Source organism: Daucus carota, chromosome 2, assembly GCF_001625215.2.
Source record: "Daucus carota subsp. sativus chromosome 2, DH1 v3.0, whole genome shotgun sequence".
Classification (NCBI taxonomy): domain Eukaryota; kingdom Viridiplantae; phylum Streptophyta; class Magnoliopsida; order Apiales; family Apiaceae; genus Daucus; species Daucus carota.
This window is the reverse complement of record NC_030382.2, coordinates 40087861-40104269: the sequence shown is the minus strand read 5'-3', so window position 1 is coordinate 40104269 and position 16409 is coordinate 40087861. Positions and strand designations below refer to the sequence as shown.

The 16409-nt window shown below is 33.7% G+C and overlaps 2 protein-coding genes across 2 annotated transcripts; one reads left to right on the top strand and one right to left on the bottom strand.

Annotated features, from left to right (window-relative positions):
* Positions 1-8261: 8261 nt before the first annotated feature.
* Positions 8262-9931, top strand: LOC135150671 (nuclear transcription factor Y subunit B-1-like). Its single transcript, XM_064087502.1, has 2 exons — positions 8262-8444; positions 9293-9931. Exons 1-2 carry the CDS (start codon positions 8366-8368, stop codon positions 9835-9837), a joined length of 624 nt encoding a protein of 207 aa, XP_063943572.1. The 5' UTR covers positions 8262-8365; the 3' UTR covers positions 9838-9931.
* Positions 9932-10137: 206 nt separating this feature from the next.
* LOC135150670 (uncharacterized) lies at positions 10138-12359 on the bottom strand. Its single transcript, XM_064087501.1, has 2 exons — positions 11975-12359; positions 10138-10554 (listed from the first exon to the last, which is right to left on the bottom strand). Exons 1-2 carry the CDS (start codon positions 12329-12331, stop codon positions 10354-10356), a joined length of 558 nt encoding a protein of 185 aa, XP_063943571.1. The 5' UTR covers positions 12332-12359; the 3' UTR covers positions 10138-10353.
* Between the last annotated feature and the right edge of the window lie 4050 nt (positions 12360-16409).

Below are 16409 nucleotides of genomic sequence, written 5' to 3'. Positions count from 1 at the left end.
AAGTTGTATTTGCAGGTACACTTGATCGATCTCTTTTTAATTTCATTTACATAATTTATGCATAATCTTCTACTCTTATGATTTCTAAAACAGATTTATTCTTTTATTTTGTGTGTGCATATGTATAATTTTCATCAGAGATATATATTTGTCCAAATTTTATTAAATCAAATCAGAACAAAATATATATTTACTAACGAAGAGGAAATATTATGAAATTACTATGAATATATAATAAAACAGGATTACTATATTTAAGCATTTTTATTGTTATATATATGTGTGTATGTATATAAATTTTTGGTTCGTCCTCATTTGAACTAATTTATGGGTTTTTTTAATTTTAGCTAGCCTATTCTATTTTAGTTATCACACATTTCACTATAAGTTGGGCCTATCTATTTTAAATATGTTCTTTGCGGGCCTAATAACACAGGTCATTTATTTTCTTTTTTCCTCAAAGAAGTATATAGATCATCTTTATTCCTAATTGTAGCACTTTCAAATATTTTAATTTAAACAAGTACGTTGGATATATTTACTTTTAGATATATACTTTGAGATTATTATATTGACGAGATTAACATAAATATATCGATCCACTTACACAGTAACTTATGATCATAACACAAATACATTCTTATTTTAAATAAAATAAAAATATAAATAATATATAAAAATTATTTTGAAAATACCGAATCTAAAAGTTTATAAGCGAGTAGAGTATTAACTTGAAATGATAATTTGTATATAAAGTTGAACATTTATATATTATATATGTTTGTTTTCGAATATAGATATTGTCAAAAACACGCGAGTAAATATCCATATTCATATTTATATTTTTATATTTGAAATTTTAATTAAATATAAATAATTGTGTGAATATGAACACTCTACATATTTTAAAACCAAACATGTGTGATCAATATGGTACGAGCCATATTATCATACAATGTAAAGAGCGACAAAAATTAATGTTGGTTTTGACATGATACTTAAATAAAAATTAATTATATTTACACATTTATTTAAAAATGTTTGTACATGTTAACTTGCTTAAATATTATGAAGAAAATGGCATTCATTTGCTCTTTGATTGTGTTTTTGCGAGATCAGTTTGGGAGGCTGTTGGCTTGTCTGATTTGATTCAGTACGAACCTAATGAAAATGTGTTTGATGTGCTTCTGCGAATATTTACACAATGTACAAGAAATCAAACAGATTTGTTGGCATATATGGAATCGTCGAAACAAATGGGTTTAGGATCGTATTAATATCACTACAAGAAAAATGACTAAAAGCCATGAAATTTGATAGCTTTTACTTAAAAGCGACCATATGTGGTCGTTTTTAAGCAAAAGCGACCGGAAAAGGTTGGTAGCTTTGAAAAGGGTCGCTTTTATCGATTTCGGTCGCTTTTATATAAAAGCTACCACTTTGCTGGTCGCTTTTGTTAAAAAACAATTTTCTTTAAACCAGTTCAAATTTTTGGTCTTATTTTGAATTTCCCTCCCTTTCAAAATAAATTCTACCAATATTGGTGGAATCTGAAAAGCAACCATAAGTCTTTTCGTTCGCTTTTATATGGCTCTTTATTTTAAAAAAAAAAAAAACAGATTTTTTTGGTTGCTACCCCTGCTTAGCTTAGTGCACAACTCGACAAATCATTCAACCATTCAAATAAGCATGCTGGGGGAGGGGTGTGAACAAAATATAAATTAATGAACACAAGAAGAAGTTGTCATAGACCGTAAATATATAATTCACAGTAATAACGCAGTTTCCTCCTTTGCTTTATTATTAGCTTTAGACAACTTAGTGCTGGATGCCCTATATCCATAGGCTGCCCCTGTTATGCATCAATAACACAATAGACATGCGGATCATCTGTCGTATTTGCCTCAGCATTTTTCTTGCAGATTTACTATCTCCCAGACCCAAAAGAGCTTGGTACATCCTGTAGAAGAATCATACACATATAAGATCAACAGAAATGCCAAAAAATAGTATGATGCTGCTAAAAAATTAAGGGCTCCTTTAGAGACCCTTACATAAAATAGCAATTAGTGTCTTCTATCTAATCTGTCTACTTTTACATATTTTTAACCGAGGACAAATGGTTCATCCAACATACAAATTATTTATGGTGGCCAGAGTGATAAAGAGGTAAACTGCTAGCATGCAAAGAATTATTTAATTCCTACTTGGAGGTGGGCAGCTTACATAAAACCCAATCACAATGGTACTATGTCATACACGACGAAATAATAATAGGAATGAGCATATATGGTTCATCTTTCTGTTTATACCTTGGGAATGAGCATATATGCTCCACTACTAGGGTATACCTTGGGTTTTGATTTGTGCTATATTGTGCGCTCTTCACTGTTGCTAGAAAATTCTATTGTGATAACTGTGATGGTTTTTGGATGATAATCCAGTTTGAACATTGTATCATTGTAGGACTATTCCTGGTGTGGCTACCGTTTTAGTGAATATACCAACAGCATGTGCCAAAGTAAACCATAATAATTACTAAACAAACATATCTATGGAAGTGAGGATGTTAGAGTAGCGGTAGTGTGCAAAATCTTGCTTTGCATTTCAAATTTTGTGGCATTAGTTAGATTTTTTGTTTTACTATGACCATATTCTGAAATGTTAAACATCTTGTCTCGTACTGCTCTAATCATGCTCATGCAGTGAACTTAAAAATTACACCTTACAACTTACAAGTATTCGAAACATACCTAGATTAAGATTTGCAGGAAAAAATTAACTTCACTTGTGAAACCCACTAAGGAAAGCGCACCCTCTATCTTGAGAAGAGATAAGCACTGATCGAAAGGAATATCTCCGGATGCAGTGTTAATTATAAAGTCAAGTGAATTAAGCAGCCCCTGCAGATTAATCCCAAATTAAAATCTAATACAAACAATAATACTTGTATAAAAAGTAAAAATGATCAGAATTTGACCTCAAGAACTCAACATTAAACATAGACCTTCTTGTAAGGTCTAATTTTTAAGTTCAAACCTGAAAAAATGAAAACAAAAACAGGGGATTACATATATGGAATCGTCAAAACAAATGGGTTTGGGATCGTATTAATATATATGTCAGTGTAAGGTACTAAGGCATCAGCAACAAAAGTGTTGGAGGACTGGAAAAATGCCCAGCAAGAAGAGAGTACACAGAGGCGAGAACAAAGTATGGGTAGTAAGGTGTGGCAGAAACCAGGGGTGGGTTAAGATCAATACAGACGCAGCAGTCATACCGGGTACTCATCAAATAGGAACTGGAGCAGTGATAAGGGATGAAGATGGGCGGTTTCTGCATGCGAGGTGCATGGATATTGCAGGTGAATGGAGTGTTAAGGAGGCTGAAGCTAGGAGCCTCAGAGACGCGGTTGACTGGACAGTGGCACTGGGGTTTAAGAAGTGCATTTTCGAGCTCGACTCAGAGATCGTGGTAGATGCGTGTAATGGTAGGTATGGCAGGTCAAACTTTTGTTCCATTATAGCGGATTGTGTCGAAGAATTTAAGCGCCTTGATGACTTTCGGGTGCAGTTTACTTATAAATCTGCGAATGTAGTGGCTCATTAGCTAGCTAGAGCCTCTATTTCTATGTCAGGTTTTCATGAATGGCAGAGGAATGCCCCTGAATTCATCAGTGATGTACTGGACTTTGATTTGGTTTAAGTAATGCAAGTGCTTTTGTTTCAAAAAAAATATATACATGTATAGAGTGTATTGGTTGGTACTTCCTTTTTTTTTTTACGCAAGCATATTTGAAATTTTAAAAAATGTCTACGGGGTTATGTGTTTCTACCTAATAACTTGAACCTTGAAGAAATTGCATACGTCAAGAGTTATCTGTTTGTACAGATGAAAAGTTTTTTACCTATTAACGTATGCATACAAGTTATGAGTTATCTGTTTGAAATAGATGAAAATTTCATCTCTTTATACCGAATGACTTGAATCTTGAAAAAATACATACGTCAGGAGTTATCTGTTTACACAGATAAATTTTTTTGTAGCTATTAACTTAAAATGATGCATGAATCAAGAAGTTCCATAGATGAATGCTAACTTAAAATGTAGATTGATCTCTTGTCAAAACTAACCACGTACTCCTCGTACTCCTCAACTGATATAATATGTGCCAAGTGTCTTGTGGTTAGTTTGATGTCACTATCTCATTTCTTTCTTTCATATATCTCCCTCTTATGATACATTGTCTCAAACATTGGTAGAAACAATCAGCTGAAAAAGATGAAGAGAACTTATGAAGAAAGCGAAAATTTTGAGTGCTACGGAAATTCCAGTGAACAACTGATATCTTATGGTAAGTCACACTATTTAATGTAAGATCCATTCAGTTAATTATTTTATTATCTAACCATCTATTGTTATAACTATTGCACTGTGACAGAAGATTTAGTGTCAGCTCCAAACGTGATACTGTGATAGGCTTAATGCGAAGGATCATCCCAATTCACGGTAAGATAATAGCTGATGCTGTGATATCAATTCAACCGTGTGTGATCAAGTTTATCCGCTATATGACAGCTGAAGCCAAGACTAGGTGTGGAGAAGGGATGAGCACAGCTATGACTGCACAGGATGTGTTAATAGCACTAAACAAACTTGGCTTTAATTCGCCACTACATTGGACCACTTTTTACCTATCTGAATCGCTTTCAAGAGTTTCAAGCTAAGCAGTGTCCGTCAGGTGAGCCCCTAGTAATCAGGAGGACACTCCAGCCCGGAGGTATGGGGCTTGCTGCTTCATTGGCTCCGGGTTTTGAGGTTGAAGGGCTGATGGCAATGGGAGGTTTCATGGGAGATGGTCAGAATGATGCACCTTCTGGCAGTGCTGCAGATTCAACTGGTGATGCTTAGTTTGTACCATTTGCCAAGTGCAGATAGGCTCAAGGCCCATACCAGTACCAGTACTTTTCATGTTTATTAAGAAGTTAAATAAAACATGTCTACAGACTACAGACTGCATGTCAAGTTTAATAAGTTGTATTTGCAGGTACTCTTGCTCGATCGATCTCTTTCTAATTTCATTTACATAATATTCTACTCTTATGATTTCTAAAACAGATTAATTCTTTTATTTTGTGTGTACGATTTTAATTATAATTAATTTTCATAAATATTATAAAATCACTATGAATATATAGTAAAACAGGATTACTATATCTAAGCATTTTTATTTGGGTTTTTTTTATATTTTAGCGAGTCTATTCTATTTTAGTTATCACACATTTGACTATAAGTTGGGCCTATCTATATGTTCTTTACGGGCCTAATAACACATGTCATTTATTTTCTTTTTTTCTCAAAGAAGTATATAGATCATCTTTATTCCTAATTGTAGCACTTTCAAATATTTTAATTTAAAAAAGTACGTTGGATATATTTACTTTTAGATATATACTTTGAGAATATTAAATTGACGAGATTAACATAAATATATCGATCCACTTACATAGTAACTTATGATCATAACACAATACATTCTTATTTTAAATAAAATAAAAATATAAAAAATATAAAAAAATAAATTTGAAAATACCGAATATGAAAGTTTATAAGCGAGTAGAGTATAAACTTGAAATGATAAATTGTATATAAAAATTGAACATTAATATATTATATATGTTTGTTTTCGAATATATATATTGTCAAAAACACACGAGTAAGTATTCATATTCATATTTATATTTTTATATCTGAAATTTTAATTAAATATAAATAATTGTGAATATGAACACTCTACATATTTTAAAACCAAACATGTGATCAGATATGGTATGAGCCATATTATCATACAATGTAAATAGCTACAAAAATTTGACATGATACCTAAATAAAAATTAATTATATTTACACATCTATATGTTTGTACCTGTTAACTTGCTTAATTATGTATAGAGTTTATTCGTTGGTAGTTCCTTTTTTTTTTCCGCTAGCATATTTGAAATTTTAAAAAATGTCTACGGGGTTATGTGTTTCTCTACCTAATAACCTGAACCGTGAAGAAATTGCATACGTTAAGAGTTATCTCTTTGTACAGATGAAAAGTTTTTGTGCCTATTAACGTATGCATACAAGTTATGAGTTATCTGTTTGAAATAGATGAAAATTTCATCTCTTTATACCGAATGACTTGAATCTTGAAAAAATACATACGTTAGAAGTTATCTGTCTACACAGATAATTTTTTTTGTAGCTATTAACTTAAAATGATGCATGAATCAAGAAGTTCTATGGATGAATGTTAACTTAAAATGTAGATTGATCACTTGTCAAAACTAACCACATACTCCTCAATTGATATAATATGTGCCAAGTGTCTTGTGGTTAGTTTGGTGAGCCCCTGGTAATCAGGAGGACACTCCAGCCCGGAGGTATGGGGATTGCTGCTTCATTTGCACCGGGTTTTGAGGTTGAAGGGCTGATGACAATGGGAGGTCTCATGGGAGATGGTCAGTATGATGCACCTTCTGGCAGTGCTGCAGATTCAACTGGTCATACTTAGCTTGTACCATTTGCCAAGTGCAGATAGGCACAAGCCAGATACTAGTACCAGTACCTTTTATGTTTATTAAGAAGTTAAATAAAACATGTCGTCTCTTTTTAATTTCATTTACATAAAATATGATTAATATTCTACTCTTATGATCTCTAAAACACCTTAATTCTTTTGTTTTCTGTGTGTGTATATGTATAACTTTAATAATATATGATTTTCATCATAGCTATTGGTCCAAATTTTATTAAACCAAATCAAATAAAAAATATTTACTGACGAATATAAAGGGAAATATTATGAAACTACTATGAATATATAATAAAACTGGATTACAATATTTAACCATTTTTATTGTTATATATGTGTGTGTATAAATTTTTTGGTGGTTCTCATTTGAACTAATTTATGAGTTTTTTACTTTGACAAGCCTGTTATATTTTAATTATCACTTGACTATAAGTTGGGTTTATCTATTTTAAATATGTCTGTACCGGCCTAATAACACATGTCAATTATTTATTTATTTTTCTTAAAGAAGTATATAGATCATTTTTATTCCTAATTATTGCACTTTTAAATATTTTAATTTAAACAAGTACGCTGGATATATTTATTGTTAGATATATACTATGAGAAAATTATATTGACGAGATTAATATAAATTGAACATATATATATTAAACATGTTTGTTTTCGAATATAGATATTGTCAAATGCACGCGAGTAGATATTCATATTTATATTTATATTTGAAAATTAGTTAAATTTAAATATAAATATGATTAGAAATTAAAACAAAACTCTACGTATTTTAAAACCAAACACATAATTAGATATGGTATGAGCCACATTGTCACAAAATGTAAATAACAACAAAAATTAATGTTTGTTTTGATATGGTATGATTCAAGACTATTAGTTGAATCCCGTGAAACCATTTGAGAAGTTCATTGATATATCTTCTTTTTATAAAACAAATCAACTTTGATTCTTGAATAATCCACCTCACTTCTGCTTTTATTGTAATAAAAAATTCTCTCTTTGTGTGGAAAAGGCCGTATCAATAATTCTGATTTTATGTATGGACAATTCCTTAATATCTTGTTCATTCACGACAAGAAAAAAATTTTGTGTGTCGGTAAAAAAAACATGCTTTTTGGGGAGAGATGCTATTTCAAAGTCACGGGTATCTGACATATTCATAGGAACAAGCTGGTGGTGACAAAACGTATAACTTGTACAAATCTTCCCATTTTTCAAGTCGATTTGATCCCTTCGTTGGTAGAGCTATATTACTAGATCGTAGACATTTTTAATTAAGGTGTGATAACAATTAATAATATATTCATTAATTACATATAAAATAGGATAAATAATATAATAAATCATTAATACAGAGGAATAGAGTAGTATTACATTCAAAAATTACAAATATACAAGAGTGTATTTAGAAGGAAAAAAACACTATACACAAGTGAAGTGTGTGTATAAAAAAGACACACAAGACAATGAATGCAGTAGATGGTGGTTGATACAATGAATTAGTGTTGGGAGTAACAGTCAATTGTAACTCCGTTTGGTCAGTATATAGTGCCTCTTCCTACCCAGCGCAATAAAGTGGCTAGAGATCACCAAGACCATTTTGGACAATTGCCCTATTGTGTCTTCTTGTTCATCACGCTCTGCCACGTGTTGCATGCAACTCCTCTCTCTCTCTCTTTCTTTTCAACATACTCGACTCTTATTTGCATGTTCCTTTGGCATTACTCGCTTCTTCCAGAGAGAGAGAGAGAATAGCTCAGAGAGAGAGAGATGGAGAGAGCAGATCAACAGGCAAGAGGCTTTCAGGGGTACCGAAAGATTCATCAGCAGCAACAGTTGCCTGCTTCTGGTAATTCACAACACACACTCTCTCCCTCACCCTCTCTCTCTCTCCCCCTCCCCCCCTCTCTCTTTCTCTCTCCCCTCTCTCTCTCTCCTCTCTCTCTCACACACAAATAATCTCGCTGTATCTTGCCTGCTTCTGGTAATACACAACACACACCCTCTCTCTCTCTCCCCCCCCCCCTCCCCCTCTCCCTCTCTCCCTCTCCCTCTCTCTTTCTCTCTCCCCCTATCTCTCCTCTCTCTCTCACACACAAATAATCTCACTGTATCTTGCCTGCATTTCTAGTCATCTCACCATCTCTTTGTTTTCTTGTGCTAATAAAATGCTCTCCCAAACACACACATCTGTGTTCAAGTAATGTTTATTCATTCTTTTGCATATATAGGTGAAAGATTAACCGTGTTTTAAGTTAGAATATCTGATTCATTAATCTGAGAATTGTATTTTATCTTTGTGATTATTGATGTGGCAAATAGCAGTAGTATTAGACAAGCATGCAACTGTATTAGTAGTATCTTGAACTTTCATGCCTCTCTTTTATCTTATGCTTAACTAGTCATTTCTTCAATCCTCCAATCGATTTTGTTTGCATGTAAAAAGTTAAATAAGTTTTAAAACCCCTATCAACTGTGTTGTAAAAAACATTAATCAGAACTAATCGGCCGGATAACCTCATAGCTAGCCATTATTCGGGTAATTTGGTATCATTATATCCAACTGTTAATTTGGTATGTAGTTTTTATTTTTATCTTTTTATGGACTACTTCAGCATATATAGAGAAACTACTATTGTTGTGATCATATGATCTGCAACAATCTGCTATTTGTGTTTGTGTACTTTTCATGAACAGGGACGGCAAGTACAGGGACTGACAATAATCCAGCGGCTGGTGATCAAGATTGCCTTGTGAGAGAACAAGATAGGTTCATGCCGATTGCCAATGTGATACGCCTTATGCGGAAAAGCATCCCTTCCCATGCAAAGATCTCTGATGATGCCAAAGAACTGGTGCAAGAAAGTGTGTCTGAGTTCATCAGCTTTGTAACAAGTGAAGCAAACTACAGGTGCCAGAAGGAGCAGCGGAAGACCATCACTGCAGAAGATGTGCTCTGGGCAATGAGCAGTCTGGGGTTTGATGACTACGTCGAGCCACTCACCTTCTACCTGGACCGCTTTCGTGAGGCTGATGGGGGTGAGCGCAGCGCACTGAGGGGTGAGCCACTGGTGAGGAGGTCAGGGGAGCACGGGGCACCGGGGATTCCTCCAACATTTGCACCAGGGTACTATATGGGGCCGCATAATGCGCTTCTAGGGGCTGTGACAATGGGGAGCTTTGTGAATGATGTTCACAATGCTGGACCGTCTGGTGCTGGAGTTAATACCCTTGATCCATAAGCTAAAAGTGAAGAATGTGGAAAGTTAAGTTTCTTAGAGACATTGGATGAATAGACTAAAGTAGTTTCATCTTAGGGAAATTTGCAGATTATTAGCTAAGGTTTATCAGGATTGTTGTTGCTTGATATGACTGTTTTCAAGTTGGTATGAAACTATTAAATCGAAATTTAGTTGATGTTTCATTATCAGACTGTGTTCATAAGCTAGCAAGACCATTCATCAGTTGGCTTAAAAGTACACATGAAACACACCAACACACCATATTAAACGTATAGTTGCTAGCACTTGAACCAAACGATAAACACTTGGGCAATATCTTAAAGATCTATAAGCTTCTGATTCACTGAATATTTTTATAGAAGTCTAATGAAATAACTGGATGACTCTGCTATAAAATTGCTGGTACTTGAAAGTTGAAGTCACTATACTAAAGCACTAAACTAGATTTCAAGATCCTCACATTAGTATATGATGATATGAAATTGACATAGATTTAGTAGAATAGCCATGTGCCATTCAAGTTTCCGTACAAGGCTTTTTCTTCTCTTGAACGTCATACTGTTGTTCATCTTTGTCATCTACAAGGTCTCCTTGCTTTTCTTCTGAATCAGCTTCGAATCTTTTTCTCTGAGGAATCACTTGAAAAAATGAGTCCTTCCAGTCTCTTGTCTCCAAGTACTTTAGTATTATCTCTATCACTTGATTCACAGTGAGTACCTGCAATCACAAGGACGATTTGAAAAAAAAAATGAGATATGCACCAAGCTTCCACAGATTATTCAACATATAAACCTAATTATTGGTAAAAAGTTCGCATGGATACACATATTTTTCTGATGTCAAAAAGCAGTGTCTTAAACTTCACAAGCTCACAATAATGGGAACTCCAAAGATTGTAGTTGATAAAAGTTCTACAGTTGAATGCTACTAATTGTTTTAAATTTTAGCACAAATAGTTTCTAATTTTATGTTACATCAATCCAAAAGGTCAAATTTGCAGTCAGTTAAGTTTAAGAACGGACTCCTATTGTGTGAAACTGTAAGAGTGGGATCATCTTAATCGATTTCCCAACTAATTTACATAAAATTCAAAACATGCTATTCTAGTCGCACTTTCTATAACTTGAAATTATGATCAACTCAGACTATATTTGCACTTTCTAATTTACTTGACCTCCTGTATTCCGCAATTTATTGTCGTTGTTGTCGGATCCCGAGCTTTATACATATATTCAAGACTACTACCGCAAAAACAGATTTACATACGATAATTGACAATGATCATCACCTAATGACCATCCAGAATAATTGTTATAGTGCGTTTAGTTACCAAATTTCACAGAGCGCCTCATAGTTTTATCAAACATGTAATAGTGACATTTAAATTGAAAGGGTCAATAAACTCAAAATGACAAGTTATAACTGATTACTAGTTATAAACTTATAGTAGTGAGGTTAAGTGATTCACTTGCAATGAGTTGCAAACAAAGTACTGTTAGAGTCTGTTGGGAGCAACTCACTTGTCCAGCTCTCAAGTTATCAATACAATAGACTCATTTTAAGAAACCAGGGAGGATGTGCAGCAACATCAATACATATTCTCTCTTATTCATATAATGATTCACATTTCATTGTTCCACTAATCAATTGATGAAATTTTAACACGCAAAACTTTACACTATTGTTCTATGATACATACTCCCTCCGTCCCTCTGGGATGTATACATTTGGAATGGACACAGAGACTAAGAAAAGTGTATAAAGTAGTGTAAAGTAATGAGAAAGAGAAAAAAAAGTAGGTAAAGTAGTGGGCCCCATGCATATTTTATTGATAGATTTGAAAAAGTAGATTGACGTAGTGGGTGGGTGGGATTTTTATATTATAAAAGTTTACTATTTTGGGAAAGTTTTGAAATGTATAGAATTGAATGGGACATCCCGAAAAGGAAAGTGTATAGAAATCAGAGGGACGGAGGAAGTAATATGTATGTAAGAAAGTTGTTAATAATTGCATCATATTCATTAAGAATGTGTATGTGTGTGTGTGTGTGTGTGTATTCACCAAAGGAAGAAGAAAGAGTACTCTGTGGAAGAAAGCATATAGTCCTAACATAAATATACTTCTGATGAACAATACCTGGGAACTGGACATTTTCAGGAAGTTCCCTATTGGGAGTTTTGCTGTTTGTATGTTCTGCTCTTCTGCTTTTTTCATGGTTATTCCTTTCCATCTATTTCGATCCACTAATCCCCCAACAATATATATCTTCTTAGGATCAAGGTCATCCAGCATGGTTTCAGAATCTGCTGTTAGGTACACTAAATGTTCCTTTTGATGTTCGAAGGTTTGAATATATGGTTGAGTGTCTTTATCGATGATCCACTTATCAAAGCCTGGGAGCCGTTGAAGTTGCTTGTCCATTTCTCCTTGGCAACCAGTCAACCAAAGATGAGCGGCGGAAGTACATCGCCCATTTACTGCATAGCAGTACATAATCTGCAAGCATTAAAGAAATAATATATTGTTTATCTTAGAATTTACTTTCAAGAGAATACCCTATGCAAGAGGATGGCAGATTCTGAAATAGACAAACATGCACATAAACATACAAATAAATCAGATCATATATAGAATAGAATGAAGATGGAGCTCCAATACAAAATAGGAGATTTTATTACACAAAATATTTGTAAAGTGCCTCAACAAATGATGAATCCAAGCATGAATTTTTTTCCTAATCTTTGATGAAACAAAAAGCTTGTGAAGAGAAAGAGAGGGATAAGGAGATAAATTCAAAATGAAAAGAGAGGGTCCTCCCACAAAAATCAGTGGTACAAAAGTTATAAAGCTTTCAGAGAGCTTCCTGTCAATCTGTATTAGATCATCTTACAAGGGATCAACGACCAATCTGAATGATCCCAAAATGCCATTTGGAAAACATACACACAAACAAATCCTGATCATCAGACATCCCAGTTTTCCCCACATATCTATACAGATATTAACCGTGTCTTGCAGTTCTATCAATTAGTTATACAGAAGAGTCTAAGTGACCCCATTAAGAGGGGAGTTCAAATTTGTACTAGGAACATAATGTTCACTTGTGCTGTGTGTCTATCTGTATGCACCTACACATTCTATAATTCATGTGAACGAAGTTCTTTGCGGGCCTATCTATTTTAAATATGTTCTTTGCGGGCCTAATAACACAGGTCATTTATTTTCTTTTTTCCTCAAAGAAGTATATAGATCATCTTTATTCCTAATTGTAGCACTTTCAAATATTTTAATTTAAACAAGTACGTTGGATATATTTACTTTTAGATATATACTTTGAGATTATTATATTGACGAGATTAACATAAATATATCGATCCACTTACACAGTAACTTATGATCATAACACAAATACATTCTTATTTTAAATAAAATAAAAATATAAATAATATATAAAAATTATTTTGAAAATACCGAATCTAAAAGTTTATAAGCGAGTAGAGTATTAACTTGAAATGATAATTTGTATATAAAGTTGAACATTTATATATTATATATGTTTGTTTTCGAATATAGATATTGTCAAAAACACGCGAGTAAATATCCATATTCATATTTATATTTTTATATTTGAAATTTTAATTAAATATAAATAATTGTGTGAATATGAACACTCTACATATTTTAAAACCAAACATGTGTGATCAATATGGTACGAGCCATATTATCATACAATGTAAAGAGCGACAAAAATTAATGTTGGTTTTGACATGATACTTAAATAAAAATTAATTATATTTACACATTTATTTAAAAATGTTTGTACATGTTAACTTGCTTAAATATTATGAAGAAAATGGCATTCATTTGCTCTTTGATTGTGTTTTTGCGAGATCAGTTTGGGAGGCTGTTGGCTTGTCTGATTTGATTCAGTACGAACCTAATGAAAATGTGTTTGATGTGCTTCTGCGAATATTTACACAATGTACAAGAAATCAAACAGATTTGTTGGCATATATGGAATCGTCGAAACAAATGGGTTTAGGATCGTATTAATATCACTACAAGAAAAATGACTAAAAGCCATGAAATTTGATAGCTTTTACTTAAAAGCGACCATATGTGGTCGTTTTTAAGCAAAAGCGACCGGAAAAGGTTGGTAGCTTTGAAAAGGGTCGCTTTTATCGATTTCGGTCGCTTTTATATAAAAGCTACCACTTTGCTGGTCGCTTTTGTTAAAAAACAATTTTCTTTAAACCAGTTCAAATTTTTGGTCTTATTTTGAATTTCCCTCCCTTTCAAAATAAATTCTACCAATATTGGTGGAATCTGAAAAGCAACCATAAGTCTTTTCGTTCGCTTTTATATGGCTCTTTATTTTAAAAAAAAAAAAAACAGATTTTTTTGGTTGCTACCCCTGCTTAGCTTAGTGCACAACTCGACAAATCATTCAACCATTCAAATAAGCATGCTGGGGGAGGGGTGTGAACAAAATATAAATTAATGAACACAAGAAGAAGTTGTCATAGACCGTAAATATATAATTCACAGTAATAACGCAGTTTCCTCCTTTGCTTTATTATTAGCTTTAGACAACTTAGTGCTGGATGCCCTATATCCATAGGCTGCCCCTGTTATGCATCAATAACACAATAGACATGCGGATCATCTGTCGTATTTGCCTCAGCATTTTTCTTGCAGATTTACTATCTCCCAGACCCAAAAGAGCTTGGTACATCCTGTAGAAGAATCATACACATATAAGATCAACAGAAATGCCAAAAAATAGTATGATGCTGCTAAAAAATTAAGGGCTCCTTTAGAGACCCTTACATAAAATAGCAATTAGTGTCTTCTATCTAATCTGTCTACTTTTACATATTTTTAACCGAGGACAAATGGTTCATCCAACATACAAATTATTTATGGTGGCCAGAGTGATAAAGAGGTAAACTGCTAGCATGCAAAGAATTATTTAATTCCTACTTGGAGGTGGGCAGCTTACATAAAACCCAATCACAATGGTACTATGTCATACACGACGAAATAATAATAGGAATGAGCATATATGGTTCATCTTTCTGTTTATACCTTGGGAATGAGCATATATGCTCCACTACTAGGGTATACCTTGGGTTTTGATTTGTGCTATATTGTGCGCTCTTCACTGTTGCTAGAAAATTCTATTGTGATAACTGTGATGGTTTTTGGATGATAATCCAGTTTGAACATTGTATCATTGTAGGACTATTCCTGGTGTGGCTACCGTTTTAGTGAATATACCAACAGCATGTGCCAAAGTAAACCATAATAATTACTAAACAAACATATCTATGGAAGTGAGGATGTTAGAGTAGCGGTAGTGTGCAAAATCTTGCTTTGCATTTCAAATTTTGTGGCATTAGTTAGATTTTTTGTTTTACTATGACCATATTCTGAAATGTTAAACATCTTGTCTCGTACTGCTCTAATCATGCTCATGCAGTGAACTTAAAAATTACACCTTACAACTTACAAGTATTCGAAACATACCTAGATTAAGATTTGCAGGAAAAAATTAACTTCACTTGTGAAACCCACTAAGGAAAGCGCACCCTCTATCTTGAGAAGAGATAAGCACTGATCGAAAGGAATATCTCCGGATGCAGTGTTAATTATAAAGTCAAGTGAATTAAGCAGCCCCTGCAGATTAATCCCAAATTAAAATCTAATACAAACAATAATACTTGTATAAAAAGTAAAAATGATCAGAATTTGACCTCAAGAACTCAACATTAAACATAGACCTTCTTGTAAGGTCTAATTTTTAAGTTCAAACCTGAAAAAATGAAAACAAAAACAGGGGATTACATATATGGAATCGTCAAAACAAATGGGTTTGGGATCGTATTAATATATATGTCAGTGTAAGGTACTAAGGCATCAGCAACAAAAGTGTTGGAGGACTGGAAAAATGCCCAGCAAGAAGAGAGTACACAGAGGCGAGAACAAAGTATGGGTAGTAAGGTGTGGCAGAAACCAGGGGTGGGTTAAGATCAATACAGACGCAGCAGTCATACCGGGTACTCATCAAATAGGAACTGGAGCAGTGATAAGGGATGAAGATGGGCGGTTTCTGCATGCGAGGTGCATGGATATTGCAGGTGAATGGAGTGTTAAGGAGGCTGAAGCTAGGAGCCTCAGAGACGCGGTTGACTGGACAGTGGCACTGGGGTTTAAGAAGTGCATTTTCGAGCTCGACTCAGAGATCGTGGTAGATGCGTGTAATGGTAGGTATGGCAGGTCAAACTTTTGTTCCATTATAGCGGATTGTGTCGAAGAATTTAAGCGCCTTGATGACTTTCGGGTGCAGTTTACTTATAAATCTGCGAATGTAGTGGCTCATTAGCTAGCTAGAGCCTCTATTTCTATGTCAGGTTTTCATGAATGGCAGAGGAATGCCCCTGACTTCATCAGTGATGTACTGGACTTTGATTTGGTTTAAGTAATGCAAGTGCTTTTGTTTCAAAAAAAATATATACATGTATAGAGTGTATTGGTTGGTACTTCCTTTTTTTTTTTACGCAAGCATATT